At 49.2% G+C, this 15,462-nt stretch overlaps 1 protein-coding gene across 10 annotated transcripts in view; it reads left to right on the forward strand.

The window, feature by feature from the left end:
• Nucleotides 1-1,388: 1,388 nt before the first annotated feature.
• Nucleotides 1,389-15,462, forward strand: part of PARD3 (par-3 family cell polarity regulator) — a 669,864-nt gene continuing 655,790 nt past the window's right edge. For 8 of the 10 annotated variants that reach the window (XM_058297689.2, XM_071215434.1, XM_058297690.2 and 5 more), the window contains exon 1: nucleotides 1,389-1,543. In XM_058297689.2, coding sequence (XP_058153672.1) covers nucleotides 1,424-1,543 — 120 coding nt within the window. In that variant the 5' untranslated portion in view covers nucleotides 1,389-1,423. The remainder of the gene's footprint in view (nucleotides 1,544-15,462) is intronic. The other 2 variants (XM_071215436.1, XM_058297696.2) reach the window with 2 other exon arrangements.

Below are 15,462 nucleotides of genomic sequence, written 5' to 3' on the forward strand. Positions count from 1 at the left end.
GAGAAGAAATCACAGCTCATAACGAAAACAGAGATGAGCTTCCGTTCCTTTTCTTGACTCGGTCCACGTCCTTTGAAACTGCCTCATTTCCCCCAAGTAACTCATTGCGGATTGCTGGAGTTTTAAGTGCCTGCGTTCAACGCAAGCGCTTAGCACTGCGTGTTGGGATCCCTTCGCACAGCTCTTCCCCAGGGCACGCTGAGTGTATTGTTCATAGATGTGCGTCAGGATTGCTTATGTTGCAGATTAAAAAAAAAAAAAAAGTACCTGAATTGCTGATGTATAAAGTAATTTATATTTCAGCGGGTGGGTCACCACGGGGTCACAGGAAACTTCAAGGTAAATAGTGGCCTCAGGAGTAAGGCCGGATCGCCTTAAAGCTTCACCCAAACCCTCCCCAGAGCAGACGGATTAATTTTTGCTTTTAACGCAAAACCTCCTCGGCCTGGCTCTGCAGCCCAGCGACAACCCGGCGCAGCTGCCGCGGGCGGGGAAGTCTCGGCGGGCACACGCAGCCCCGTCCTCCCGCCGCGCCGAGCGTCCACCGCTTTCCAGGGGGGCGATGGCACGCCAAACCCTCCAATTCCAGGAAGGGGATTAAAAGTGACAATGGAAGAGGGGGGGCGCCTGGGAGGGACCCCCGGGGGGTGCAGCTGCCGTCCCCCGAGGAAGGACTGGGAGCGCAGATCCGAAGTGTCCCGGGGTGGGCGAAGGAGGTCGGGGAAGAGGGCGCGGGGCGGAGCTGGGGGGACCCGGGGCTGCCCCGCGTCCCAGCCTCCCCTCTACAGCGGCGCCGCGGAGGGAAAGGGCGTCAAAAGCCAGGCTGCGGGAGCGGGGCGCGGGGCCCAAGCTCGGGCCGCGGCTCCCTCCGCCCCGCACCCCGCAGATCGCCCGCCGCCCGCGGCCCTCGAGGCGGGGGCGAGGTGCGCGCGGGGCCGCGGCAGCGCGCTCCGCCCCCTCGGCGGGGAGGCCGGGCCCGCGCCGCCCCCCTGCCGCATGTGAGCGGTGTTTTGTGCCCGGCGCTGCTCCTCCTCCTCCTCCTCCTCCTCCTCCCCGCTCGCTCCCCTCCCCCAGCGGCCGCCACTGAGCGCCAGCGCCGGGGAGCCCCGAGCCGCCGCCGCCGAGCGCGCCCGACACGCCGAACAGGTGGCCGCGGGCTGCGGGCGCCGAGGCCGAGGCGCGGGGCGCGGGGCGCGGGGCAGCGAGAGGCCGGGGCCGCGCGGGCCTGCGGGCGCCGAGCATGCGAGCCGGGCGGCCCCCCGGCGCCGCCGCCGCCACCGCGCGCCCCTAGCCGCCGCCTGCGCCCGGGCGCCTGCTGGGGCCGTCCCCGGGCCGGGGCGCGAGCGCGGGGGGCTCGGCGGCGCCCAGGGGGCCCGCCCCGCCGGGGGCAGCGAGGCCGCGCGAGCGGGCGGGCGGCGGCAGCATGAAAGTGACCGTGTGCTTCGGGCGGACCCGGGTGGTCGTGCCGTGCGGGGACGGCCACATGAAAGTTTGCAGCCTCGTCCAGCAAGCGGTGACCCGCTACCGGAAGGCCATCGCCAAGGTGAGGGGCCGCGGGCGGGCGCCGGGGCGCGGGCGGGGCGGGCCGGGGGGGAGGAGGAGGAGGAGGAGGAGGAGGAGGAGGAAGAGCGGCGGGAGGCGGCGGCGAGGCGCCGGGAGCAATATGGCGCTTCCTGGCACGGGAGGAGGGGACGCGGAGGGGCCGCGGCGGGGACAGGGGCGCGCGGCGGCCGGCGGCGGGGCCGGGCCGGGCGCGGGCCCCCGGGGCCCCCGGCGCGCTCCCCCGCGGAGTTTGCGGGCGCCCTGGAAAGTTTCTCCGCTGCGGCAGCGGGGACGCGGGCGGTCCCCGGCGGCTCTCCCGCCCGCACCCCGGGGCCGCCCCCTCGGGCTCCGGGCTCGGCCCGGGGGGCCGGCCGCGGGGTCGCTGCGCCGAGGAGGGCGGCCCCAGCGGCCCGGCCACGGGAGCCGGAGCCCCCGAGCTGGGGCGCCGGGGCAGCCGCGGTCGCCGCGGTCGCCGCCTCTTGCCCGGGCCGCGGCTGCGGGCGGTGGAAATCCAGCCCCAGGCCTCTCCCCGGCTCCAGGCCCCGCGGGCAAAGCCTCGAGAAAAGGCAACTTTATTTTTCTCCCCTTTTCAATTGGGAGAAGAGTTTCATCGCGCCCAGGACGCCCGAGGGTGGTTGCGCGCCTCCCCCCTCCACGCCTTTTCTCCTGCCTCGGACTTGAGCGGTGCGGGAGAGGCCCGGGCGCCCTGGCCTCCTGCCCGACCACGGGCCGGGGCCGCGCCGCGCGCTGGGGTCGTGCTGGGCGCCCCAGAGAGGGACCCCGCGCCGCCCGCGAGCAGTCGTTGAGCAGAGACGCAGGGCGCCTTGGGAGTTCCCGGTCCCGGGCTCCTTAACACCGAACCAGCCGGGAGGGATCCACGGCCCTCAAAGTTTTCCCGCGAGGAGGATCTCCCTGTCCGCGGCTGGTTCCAGGTGGTGCCGGCTCTGCGGAGCTGGATCGCTGAGAGGAGAGGGTTTCCCGTCCCCCGGTGCAGTGATAACATTGTTTCCACTTAGCTGCATTCCTCTACAATGTGTCAGAAGTGAAAAGGCATTTTGTTAAATGGTTTTATCGGCCGTGCCTGCGTTTGACAACAGCCCACGCTGAAGTTTCTCTCGAGCACCTGAGGATATTTCCTTTGTCCTGTAGTAGTAACTGGTTGGTGGAAAGCAGATCCACTTTAGCTTCTCGGACTTACTCCTTGTGGGGTGGCCAGGCTCAGGCAGGAGGTAGATTTTCAACCTAATTGAGTAGACATCCTCCGATTCTAAGATTTAGAAGAAAAACTTAACACTCCTGTTGTGTGTGTGTGTGTTGGAAAAGAAAATGTAGTGGCATAAATTTGGCTTTTTACAGATAATCTTGGGGGACAGTTAGGAACCTGCCACATTGATGGGAGAGGTTGACTTCCATAGATTTAACAGATCTAAAAGTCTCCTTACAGTTAGTTGAACCCTTTTATTGAAAAGTGAATAAAATGAGTGGAAATTTGGCTTCTGTTTCTCTTGCAAAGCTGACAAGAAAAAAAATCTGTCTACATCTAATATGTCAAAGGATTGCATATGAATGACAGTTTATGATCTAGACGTTCTAAATCAATAAACAGGTTGCCCATGTGCTCCGGAGAGCGACAAAATAAACCGGGGAAAGAAAGAGAAATACAGTCATGTCCGCTCTGCACTGTGGGTAGGTCACTGAAGAGGGAGAAGGCGATGGGCGTTATTGTTCAGGCTTACTAATTCTACAGTGTTTAAAACCAGTTTTATCTCAGCATGCACACAACAGGGTTTGACTGAGTCATACATTCCACCGAAATTTGTAGGCATCTACTAGGTCTCCCGTACCCCACTGGGGCCTGGACCACCGGCAGCTTTGTGGAAAATGGATTGTGAGGGTCTAGGACCAGAGGGCTCGTGGAACAGGGTGCTGCGGGGCAGCGAGAAGAGGCAGCATCCGCGGTGTTAGGTAGGTGGGCGCAGAGGCCTTGATGGTGGACCTGGATCTTGTCCTTAAGAATGGTGATGGCTGTTCAGCGCACCTGGGAGCCTAGAAGGAGGGCCCTTTTCTTAAGGGAGCTGAATTTTGAAGGCTACCCATGACAAATCCAGGTGGAGGAGAAAGGCGGGGTGAAACTTCCAGGGGGGTGAGGGCGGCAGTCTTGGGTGTAAATGAGAAGGAGCGTCAGAGATAATCCAGGGGCTTTCCGATTGATTTAAATGCCCTTCCAGCGCACCTCTCAGTTCAGCAGGGGAATTTTAAACTGGGCTTTGCAGTGCAGGAATATAATCGCCGGGTTGCAACACTGTTTTGATTCAAATGTTGCAAGGACCTGAGTGAATATCTCCTAGGACCATTAGTATTTTTCCCTCTTAAATTGTTAGTTGAATCTTTAGTCTTTCTTTCCACATCCCCTATCCCATTTAAGATGATTGTGAAGCAAACACATATTAACACTTGTTCCAGCGTTTATTCTCGTATCTCTTCCTTTCCCTTATTGTTTAATAGAACAAGATAAATTCTGTGTAAAAGGTTGAGTAGCTGGGTAGCTGCAGAGTGGTGTTTGGGTTGCTAGGTGACATGTGGTGATGAGTTCCCATCTGGTGGGGGAAAATGTGGGTAGATCATGTTTATGACTTCATATAGAAGACAACGAGCCAAAAAAATAAAATAAAAATCCCCCCCCAAACAAAAAAAATCTGATGATAACAACAACAGGCACATACACACACAGAAAGAAAGAAAAATCACAACTCACCCAAGCTTTCTTCGCTGTAGGCATTTTGTGATAAAATGGGGCTAGTTTTTTGGCATTGTCTCTGCACAGTGCTCTCTTCACATTAAACAAATGAATTTTTCTGGAGAGTGGAGCGGGGTCACTCAGCATCAGAAATGTCCTCGATGAGAAGAGATCAGAGGGCTTGCACTTAGTCATCGTGGTTTTTATTTGCTTCCCTAAAAAAGGGTTTTGTGGTTCTGATCACTGGGAGGTGAAAATGTTTTTTGACTGTGGTCCCCATCTGCCCATCCTCTCGAGGGGGGTGCCGTGTTAGATGGACAGAACCACGTTTATGGGCCTTTCTCGTGAATGCTTAGAAGGGGGAGGACAGACTGACCATGTGCGTCTGTGTTTTGCTTGCCTGCGGCACCCCTGATGGACACGGGGTGCAGGGTGCCAACTCTGGGGACGATACTTGTTGAAAGGCCACTGTGTATAAAACGTCAGCCGATAGGAAGAGCGGTCGGACTCTCCTTTTGCACTCAAGAAGACCATCATCTGGTTTAGGAGGCAGCGCAAGTATAGAAAACGATAAACAACAGTAGGTGGAAGCATCTGGTTGGCAGTGGACGCTAGTGACAGCGGCTGTGCCTGGGTTTTGGCGTGAGGTGGGGAAGGTTCCGGCAGGTGCTGGGGTTTGCACGGGGCCTCCAGTTAGGGCAGTGCCTCTTGGGGGGGAGGAGCGAGCGGCGCCCCTGTAGGCCTGCAGTGGGGTGCAGACGTGTGAGGGAGCCCTGAGAAGTCGGGGAAAGGCCCTCTAGGAAAGGGAGGCGTGGGCTCGCAGGTGGCACCAAGGCCGCTGGCTCCTGCCGGGCTTCTGGCAGGACTGGGAATTGGGGGAGGAGGCAGAGGAGGACCTTGGAGGCCAGTGCAGGCCGGTGCAGGGCCCCGGGGCTGCACCCAGAGGGGCGGGCAGCCGCGGGCGGGTTTGGGCCGGACTCCCTGAATCGAGCAGCTGCTCGGATGGGGTCTTCCTGTGGTCCAAAGAAAGCTGCCAGCTGGCTTGGGACTGAAGGGCCCAAGTGGGTGAGGGCAGTTCCTGCCACTGCCCTCTTAGCTCACTTCATTTTTCCTGACGCCCTTTCCTTAGGGGGCGGGAGCTTTGGGATGGTCTTGACCTGGGTTCACTTCTCCATTTAACCTTGGGCAAATCAGTCTCTCCCTGCCTCATTTCCCTCATCTTAAAATGGGATAATCCCTCCCAGGGTTAATGTATCAGGATGTGGCCCGGGAAGCTCCTCAGCCCTGAGTCCCCGGTGCGGGAGCTGCTGGGTAAATATTAGCTGAATCCCTAATGTGTTTTATCCGCCAAACAGTTTTCCTCCCGGGAAACTTTCCCAAGTATCCCAGTATTCCTGCATGGGTTTCTCCCTCTTTGCTTCAAGGCAGTGTGTAATTTAGTTAAAGAAGGTGAAAATGTTAATATCTGCCTGAGTCACCACAGTTAAAAAGTGTGTGTGCGTGTTTGGGGGCAAGGAGTGTAAAAGTCACCAGTGTTTGCTTTGTTGTAGATGTGATAATCTGGGCCTGTTTTTTTTTTGTTTTTTTTTTTTGCCACTCTTTCTCTCAAGCATGGAAACTTCAGTGTTATTTTGTAGCCATTTATTTTGTTCAAAATAAGGGAGTTTATGGATGGCAACTGTGATTGTACTCTGAAAAGTGTTCTTTCTTTTTAAGGGACTGCTGGTTACTGAAATGTAAGTCGTAGCTTTCTTGAAAAATCTTGGGCTCAGTATGAGATTTTTCTCTGTGAATAAATGTATGACTGAGTGTTGTTACACATTTACAAGCTTATTGAAATTTACAGGGAAATAGCTGTACTATTGAGTAGAAATAGAGACAAACATAAAAATAGTGAAACAAGGGCAATTTATTATTTTTATTAATGTTTTCTCTCTTCCCTCTCAAAAAGGAAAATTAAACCTTGGAAAGGCTGCTCTTTCTAAAATTCAAACCTAATGGTACTCTTCTCTTTGGGTCTTTGACCACCTCTCCTCCCCACCGTTCAAGTCCTGTGCCCTCAGTACTCCTTCTCCTTCCTGTGCCCGGGCTAACCCTCTCCAGGTGCTGCATGCCTCACTCCCCACTTGAACTTGCTTGCTCTTCCCGGCCTCCAGCGCTGGCATTTTCTTCTGCTTGGAATACTTCACACTCAAAGAACGACTCCTCATCCATTGAACCGCAGCTCAAGCTGGCCATCCTTGGGAGACTGTCCCTGCACCTGTCTGAGGGTCTCCCTCCTGGAAGCTTTTTCTGGGGAAGCTGACCTGGATGCTAAGTATGCTTTCTGGTATAGCATTTAGGCATATTTGTCTACTGAACAGAACTGTGCCCTCATCTCCCTGTAGGCAAAACGCTCAAAGGCCAGCGCCCTGCCCCCATCCTATTTGTATAGCCAGTGTCTGTCCCAGGGTGTCATATAAAGGTTGAATAAATAAAAGGTTGAGAATACATTCACACATGAATATTACCCTTCTACTTAGAAGACGATAACCAGCACTCATTAGTTTTAAGGATTTTAAGACTTGGTGTGTTTGACATTAAACAGCTTGTAATGGAAACTAAGATTTAGTGTGATTTGGGGTATCTGAAAGTTATTCTTTTGTGTCGTTTATTTTAAAGGAGCCAGGGCGACCAGTCTTTTTCAGATCAAGCAGAAGACAGTCCTGGGGTTTGCACTGGGCCAGGTTCAAGGCAGGTGGCCAGGGCAGTGTGGGAATCTGGCCCTGAAACACACCTATGCTTGGTCTGGCGCCTCTAATTCTGTCAGTTGCGAGCCTTGGGTACGTGCCAGGACTAAACAGAAATGTTTAGGATTTGTGATTCACAGAGAGAAGCTGGCCAATGTGAGGGGATTCAAGCAATGGACGAATTGCTTGTAGAAGGAGCAATTTAAAATTCCAATTGGACCACCCAAATGGCATGTTCAAGCCCCAGCCCCTTATTTGGAAAGAGTTTTTGAAGGTGGTATTAATTGAGGAGGCCAAATAGCTTAGCATGGTCCCTTAATCCAGTATGACTGGTGTCCTTAGAAGAGAGGAGATTTGGACACAGAGAAGATGGCTGTGGGACGCCCGAGGACCGCTGGCAAACCCCCAGGAGCTGCGGAGCGGCGTGGAGCGGGGTGTTCCCCGGAGCCCTCAGAGGATGTGGCCCTGCTGACACCTTGATTTCAGCTTGGCCACTGAGCTGTGAGACAGTCACTTGTGGTCCTCTGTTACAGCAGTCCTAGGAGACCTAAGAAAACTGCTAACTACATGTAGGTTGGTGATGGTGAACCTTCAATAGATTGTCAGAGCCCATTTCATTTGTTCAAGGATGGAAAGAAGTGCCTAACGCTGGGCCGGGAGGGTGCTTGTCATTGGTTGTTTTCCATGGTTGTCCCCATCCATGCTAAATGGTTTTTTTAGTCCCCCAGTGTCGTTCTCACGCAACATTTTTCATTGGGACCAAGGTCAGTGGCAGTAGAGCAGGGAGTTAGTAAATTTATAAAAATTTACTTATTTTTGGTATGTTTTCTGCTTTGTATGGGAAATAGGAAAATGAATTTCCTTATGAAAATAATGTATACTACAGTGATCAAAGTAGAAAAGTGCTTTTTTTTTTTTTTTGGTCTTTTGGTCATTATACTATCTACTATCCCATTTTATTTAAAATAGGATTTGCATTTGAAAGGGTAATGTAACAATAACTTTCCTTCATAGCCGTCCGTGTCTTCTCATGTCTTCTCTGCCACCTTTTAGATGGTTTATGCCATTCAATTTTACTTTGCATTTTCTTTTTTCTTCATGAAATCATATAGGGACTTAGGATTTCAAGCTCCCTATTCACATGACTTGAAACACTAAGAGAAATGAAGACATAGTTCCACACACAAACTTGTACATGACTGCTTGTAACAGTGTCGTTCATGGCTAAAAAATGGAAAAAGCTAAATGTCCATCAACTGAAAAATGGATTAACAATGTGTGGGTTTCCAAAAGACAGACTATTTTTTTAGCAATAAAAAGGAATGGAATATTGATATATGCTGCAACCTGGGTTAATTTGAAAACACACTAAGTGAAAGAAGCCGATCACAAAAAAAATCCACAATATTGCATGATTCCATATGTAGGCAGTGTCCAGAAAAGGCATGTCTATGGAGACAGATTAGTGCTTGCTTTGGGAATTGGGGGCAATGGGCAATGACTGCTGATGGGTCCTGGAGTGATGAAAGTGTTCCAGATTTATTTATTTATTTATTTTTTATTGATTTTGTAAAAATATTACATTAAAAAATATATATATATGAGGTCCCATTCAACCCCCCCACCCCCACCCCACCACTCCCCCCCCAGCAACACTCACTGCCCTCATCATGACACATCCATTGCATTTGGTAAGTACATCTCTGGGCATCTCTGCACCTCATGGTCAATGGTCCACATCATGGCCCACACTCTCCCACATTCCATCCAGTGGGCCCTGGGAGGATTTACAATGTCCGGTGATTGCCCCTGAAGCACCATCCAGGGCAAGTGTTCCAGATTTAGATAGTGGTGGTGGTTGCACAACTCGGAATATACTAAAAGTCTCTGAATTATATACCTTAAATGGGTAAATTTTATGGTATGTGATTATGTCTCAGTGAAGATGATTACAAAATAGACTACCCAAAGCCCCTATGATCACAGCTCCACTTTTAGCTAGTTTATAGTTTTGAGAGTCCCATAAAACGACGGGTATCTATGTGTCAGGGGTGCTCAAAAACCTCATGAAAACTGGCAGCTTTAGTTTTCTGTGCGGTGTGGAAACCTTGCTCTCTGGGGACTGTTTGCTCTGTCTCGTTAGGGTTTGGAAAGCTGATTGCTGTGCCTTCCCGTCCCCGGCTCCTCCTTGTCACCTGCCTTCCTCCCCCTCGACAGATGTCATGGACCGGTTATCTCTTCTCCCTCAGCCAGGACCTCCTTCCCTCTAGCTGCCTTTGCTGGATGAAGGTTGACTTGGATGCTCCAAACATGTCCCTAATGGAAGAGCTTTTCCAGTTTTTAGTTTTGTGCCCCACTAGGTTTTTTTTGAGGAGGTACCGGGAATTGAACCTGGGACTTCAGACATGTGAAGCAGGCACTCAACCACTGAGTGACACCCTTTCCATCCCCATTAGTTTTGATCTTTGGCAAATCCCACCAGCTCTCTGGGCCTCAGTTTCCCATCTCTTATTTCTGACCCACTCTGGCATATGCGGAAGTGCCGGCTCTTGCCATCATCTCCTGAGCCGCGCAGGCCCTTTGGGTCAGTGCCGTCAGCCGCGGTGCTCATCGGGAAGGCATTTCAGAGCAGCAGACAGGGCACAGAAGTGCTTACTCCACCGTGGGAGAAGATTTTGCTTTCCTTACTTTGAAAATGATGGGGCTTGTCTCCCAGGTCAAACGCAAGGGCTAGGGTAAATTCCACCTAGAGTGCTCTTCAGAATTCCTTATTATCTTGACACATTTTTAGTTTTTAGAGATAATCCATGGCTTAGAAGTGACTTAAGGCCATTTTCTTATCATGACATTTCTTATAACAAAATGCATGCATGATGGTGTTTATACATGTGCACTATACATAGGTTCATGGCGTTCATGTTTTTATAATGGTATAAATTTAAGTGGCTTAGAGATGATAATCAGGCCAGTGTTATTTCTCCCACCCTTGATGTCCCTAGTATTGACCCCATAGATTGAAGTTTTGGAAACTCAGAGGTATTTTTTTCTGCTATGCAGTTTTTCATCCCTTGCAATTTGTACTGCATCACTTTGGATTAAAAAAAACAACAACTGGTGTATGGTGGCAGACTTGGCCCAGTGGTTAGGGCGTCCGTCTACCACATGGGAGGTCCGCGGTTCAAACCCTGGGCCTCCTTCATCCGTGTGCAGCTGGCCCATGTGCAGTGCTGATGCGCGCAAGGAGTGCCGTGCCACGCAGGGGTGTCCCCTGCCTAGGGGAGCCCCACGCGCAAGGAGTGCGCCTGTAAGGAGAGCCGTCCAGTACGAAAGAAAGTGCAGCCTGCCCAGGAATGGCAACGCACACACGGAGAGCTGACACAGCAAGATGATGCAACAAAAAGAGACACAGATTCCCGTGCTGCTCACAACAACAGAAGTGGACAAAGACGCAGCAAATAGACACAGAGAACAGACAACTGGGGTGGGGGGGGCGGGGAGGGGAGAGAAATGAATAAATAAATAAATCTTAAAAAAAACAACTGGTGCCAAAAGTGTGCAGGAGGTCATTCCCCCTCTTTTTATAGCAGGGCACATCTTATTAAAGAATGGGGTGCCCTGATTCCCAGGCGCTGCTGTGTGCGCTGCGGGTTGCCGGCAGAGCCGTCTGCAGGGCCTTGTTCATGGGGAGGTCGATGCGTGACTACTTAGGGAGCTGGTCCTTTTCCCAGCAGCGTTAGCAGCCTTCTAGAAGGGAAGTGGCATCAACACCCAGCTGAAAAATAGGGTGGCCGAAGAGGGTGGGGAAGGTAGGGAAGAATGGATGGCCTTGAATTGTGAATGAATTAAGTTCATGGAGGTGAATGAAATTGAGTCTGTATTCCTGCAAAGGGCTCTTGGAGATCATCTAAAAAATAAAAATCAATGTTTCCTTCTCTCACACTTCAGAAAACAGCTTGCTGTATAGCTCAAAAACTTAAAATTGCTAAGAGATCAAAATACATTTTAACAGATTAAAAGCACAGAGAAGAGTGGGCCCTTTTAGTGTAGGCGGTTGGTATGAAAATGGCTCTTTTGTGCTATTTCTTTTAAATATATAATAAAAATGGGACATTCTTCATACCCATGCCTTTTCTTTTCGAAATCCAGTGTTAAATCCAAAATTAAAAAGAAATTCTTTCCCAGGGAACACATTTTCTTGTCCCATTTTAAGACGTATAATTTATAATTCTGGAGCCCGATGTACAAAGTCATATGTGAATAATAGTTACCTGGGTTCCTGCCCAGCAGGGTTTTACTCTAACCTGAGAGTTTTATTATTATTAGAGCGGCAACACCTGCAGAATGGGGAGGTAAAACAGGCAGGATTTTGGTTCCTGATGTACTACCACTAGCAGGATATGACCAATCATTAAATCCATTAACGTTGAATATAGGATTTGGTACCTTTACCACTTTGTTAGGGATCTGGAACAAACCTTTCAGACAAATCAAGTGCATCTGTAAGCGAAAGTGCATCATCTAGGACTGAAGATTAAACAGTTCCATCTGGAAGATGGTGACATTTCAGCACTTGTCCTATTTAAGAAATATGAAATGAGTATATTTTAAATTACGCAGGAGTATGCTTTTATAAGGAGACATGGCAAGCCAATAACCCCTGGATTTTCTAAGGTGGGGTCAGTTTTCTCTTTTGTAATCTGCAACCCACTGTGTGAAACACATGTTTGCCAAAACACACTTGGCTGAGAGTGGGAAGTTTCAGGTTGGCTGTATTTTCTCTGAGGAGGCAGGTACATCAGAGTGGCAACTCTGGACCAGAATTCAGAAGAACCAGTTTCATCATTTGTGTGTCTGATAACTAGAACCGTAACCTTCATGAACCCTGAGTCCTTCCCTTTTAAGACTGTCTACTCCGTGGGATTGTGGTCAGGGTTAAAAGAGAGAGATGAAAGGGCACTGTGGAAAGTAAAATGCAGTAGATGTGAGCTGCTGCTGCTCTTTCCTCTTTCACTAAGAAAAGTTGGCTGTGATTAAGGTCCTCTTGTGTAAGGTTTTCTAAATTGTTTCTTCTTGTCTCAGTAGAACTGCACAAGAAATGGGAAACAATGTGGCAAAACTGGTCTCCCTAAATTGTAGAAGGAAACATTCTTTTACTATTTAAGAAATAAATGCCCAGTTACATTGATTTGGATGCCCCCAAGGTGTCCATAACTGAAGAGCTTTTCTAGGTTTTAGTTTTGCCCCTTGTGGTTTTGCACTTCGGCAAACCCTACAAGCTCTTTTAGCCTCAATTTTTCCATCTGTAAATTGGGATGTTTTCTTTTGGTAACTGTCATGAAGATAAATGATTTAATGTAGGTAATGTTCTTGTCAGGTAATAGTCTCTCAGTCGGTGTTCATTTTCTTTCCCTTCAAGTTTTATGCTTAGGTTAGGCACAGTTTAATAGCTATTCTATAAGCCAACCTGATTTTTAGTTGATTTTTTAAAAGATTTATATATTTCTCACCCCCCCCCCCCCCAGTCACCACCTGTTGTCCATTTTCTGTGTCCATTCACTGTGCATTCTTCTGTGTGTGCTTGTCTTCTCTTTTCAGCAGCACTGGGAACCAATCCTGGACCTTCCAGAGTGGGAGAGAGGTGCTCAATCTCTAGCACCACCTCAGCTCCCTGGTCTGCTGTGTCTCTTATTGTCTATCTTCTGTGTCTGTTTTTGTTGCTTCATCTTGCTGCCCCAGCTCTCCCCTCAGGACAGCTCACCATCACCAGGAGGCCTGGGAATTGAACCCTGGACCTCCCATATGGTAGACGGGAGCCCAGTTGCTTGAGCCACATCCGCTTCCCTTTATTTGATTTTTGATACCAACAGTATCATAGATGATCTCTGAAAGGGTCTCTGTTTTCTTCTGAAAGTGCCATCAAAATTTCCAGTGTTAGTATTTCCTCTACTCCCAGTTGAATTAGTAAATAATTCCCAGTTCAGATTCCCCAAAGCTGATTCATTTCCAGCTTGAGGAGAATTGTATTTGGCTAACGATCTTAGCTGGTAGGTTGTTCTGCTGCAGCCTTGTTACTATCTGAAATAATTGTAGCTGCCCCACTGCTAGATCAAAGGAAATTATTTAAGATTTCCTTGCTGTATTTACAGTGGTTTAAAAGGCATTGGTTGTGCATTTTTTCCATTTTTCTTTTAGATCTTTTGAAACTTGAAAAGGATAAACCTAGAAACTAAATACTATTGACATGAATAAAATGCACTGACATTTTTAAGACCTTTAGCATTTATTAACTAGTACTAGTTCCGGGAATACCCTGAAGCTCGAAGAGGTAATCTCAGCTGTAAAATAAAACAGGAAAGTCGACATTTTTGTGACCTTTCTAATCCTTTATTATATAGGTCTTTATCATTCATGTGCAGTAATACTTCTTTGCTCTTCTCTTAAGATGGTGTTTTTGGACAACTAAAACAGCACTAAAGGAATGCAACATCTTTTGCCTAGGTGGGTAGTTGACAGTTGGATGCAACTTTCATGCCTTTGTTCAGCTGAAGGCACCTAATGCCAAGCCCCTGAAGACTTCACCAAGGAGCTGACCTATTTATCATACTGACTAGGGAGTGGTGTTTTAAGGCTTGCTCAGATCTGGGCATGGCAACACTGTTGCATTAGATTTGCAAAATTATCAGCAGATGAGCTTCATATTCAAGAAGAACACCTCTTCTAACCCACCTGTTCCCCAGCACAGTATTGAAAGTTGTTTTTCCTCTCTTTGAGAACTTTCAACATCTTCGTAATTAAAATAATGGTTTCTCCCTCTGACCAAATGTGGTTAGGGAAGTTGCAAAGTAGCGATTAAAATAAAAGAGCTTATCTAATTGTGCAACTTGCATATTTTGACTTTGATCCCTTCCAGTGTTTGTTTGTAAACATTGTTTCACATGAGTGCATTCAAATTCCAAAGGTTTCCTTCCATAAAAGATAAGTAAAAAAGCGTGGGAGATTGGAATGCATACATTCTTTTCTCTTCACATCTTGCTCTTGGTTTTTGTGCTTTCTTATGAAAGCGATGAATTGGTGCTTTCAAAAACTGTCCCAAGTACCCAAGCATTTTGTAACAAAATTGTAGACAGATCTTAATCTCTTTTGATAGGTGGATGGAGTGGGATTTTAGTCTGAACAGGGCACTTCTTGGTCCTGGCTCAGTTGTCATCTCTGAGAAGGAAAGCTGCTTCCTCTTTGGAGTCAGGGGAGTGGTGCTTCCAGCTCAGTCTCTGCTTCGGTGTCCTGCAGCACTTTAGGTCAGGAAAGGTCTTGCCCAAGAAGTGCTATATCAGGGCATAATTGTAGCCGCCTCTCAGCTTGGGGAGTTGTTTGTAGACAGGACCTTTAACTGTGATACTGCTCAGCTTTTCTCAGTCATAGTTTATTGAGAAGGAATTTCAGAGAGTAGGGGGGGAACCAGGAGACACTGGTCTCAGGAAGTAGTGGCACTAAAACATTATTGTCAAGAGTAGTGGCCTTTAAGGAGTGAATTTTGGATCAGGCCCCAAGCAGATATCCTGATCCCATGGGGTGGAGGTGTAGATGTGACCCCTAGTTTGCAGGTGAGGGAGCTTGGGCTAAAGAGGATAAAAAGCTGCTCATGTTGCACATCTGTTCTGTGGCTTGGCGTTAGTAGGCATTCGCCTGCGATAGCAGAGCCTGCATTTTGAATAAGCACATGAAAAACTGACCTGGCCTGTGCAATTTAGGATGTTGCAATTCTACCAGAATGAGTAAATAGTGCTCAGAGGAGAAGAACAGGTTCTTTTCTAACTTTTGGCTTCCTTGACTAGCTCATATGGGTTGAGGGAAGAAGTGCACCTTTGGGATGACCTTGAAGTTGGTGAGGGTCAAGGAGCCTTGACTCGCTATCAGAGACCCTTGCTGCAAATGTGTGTTCTCAGACCCCATTCCAGACCCACTATGTATGAATCTGCATTTGAACAAGTTCCCCAGGTGGTAGCCAAGCAGTTGTTTTCAACCCTGGTTGTGAGGTAGAAACACCTGAACTTTTTTTTTTTTTAAAGGCTGTCCAGGTACAACACAGATGAAGGGAATCAAAATCTTTGGGGTCAGAGTTGGTTATTGCTCTTTCTGCCAGGCTCCTCAGGCAGTTCTCTGTGCAGCCAGGGCTGGTCGCTGTGGGTTGTGATACATGATGTGGGACCCTGCCCTGCCTTCTGGCCATGCACTGCAATTTCCAGAGCACAGGTTGAGAGGATCAGGCAGGTTGTGCAAGGCTGGTCACTTGTGTAACAGTGTGTCAGTCTCTACATTTCATCTCTGACTTCTCAACTCACCAATTCTCATGCCTCTTAATTTTGTTGACTTTTATGTGTGGAAACAGTTGACAACATGTGTGTTAAATGTTCCTTTGGTTTTAGCTGTTAACCCTTTTTTTTTTTTAAACCACAC

The sequence above is a fragment of the Dasypus novemcinctus genome, chromosome 5 (assembly GCF_030445035.2).
Source record: "Dasypus novemcinctus isolate mDasNov1 chromosome 5, mDasNov1.1.hap2, whole genome shotgun sequence".
Lineage (NCBI taxonomy): Eukaryota > Metazoa > Chordata > Mammalia > Cingulata > Dasypodidae > Dasypus > Dasypus novemcinctus.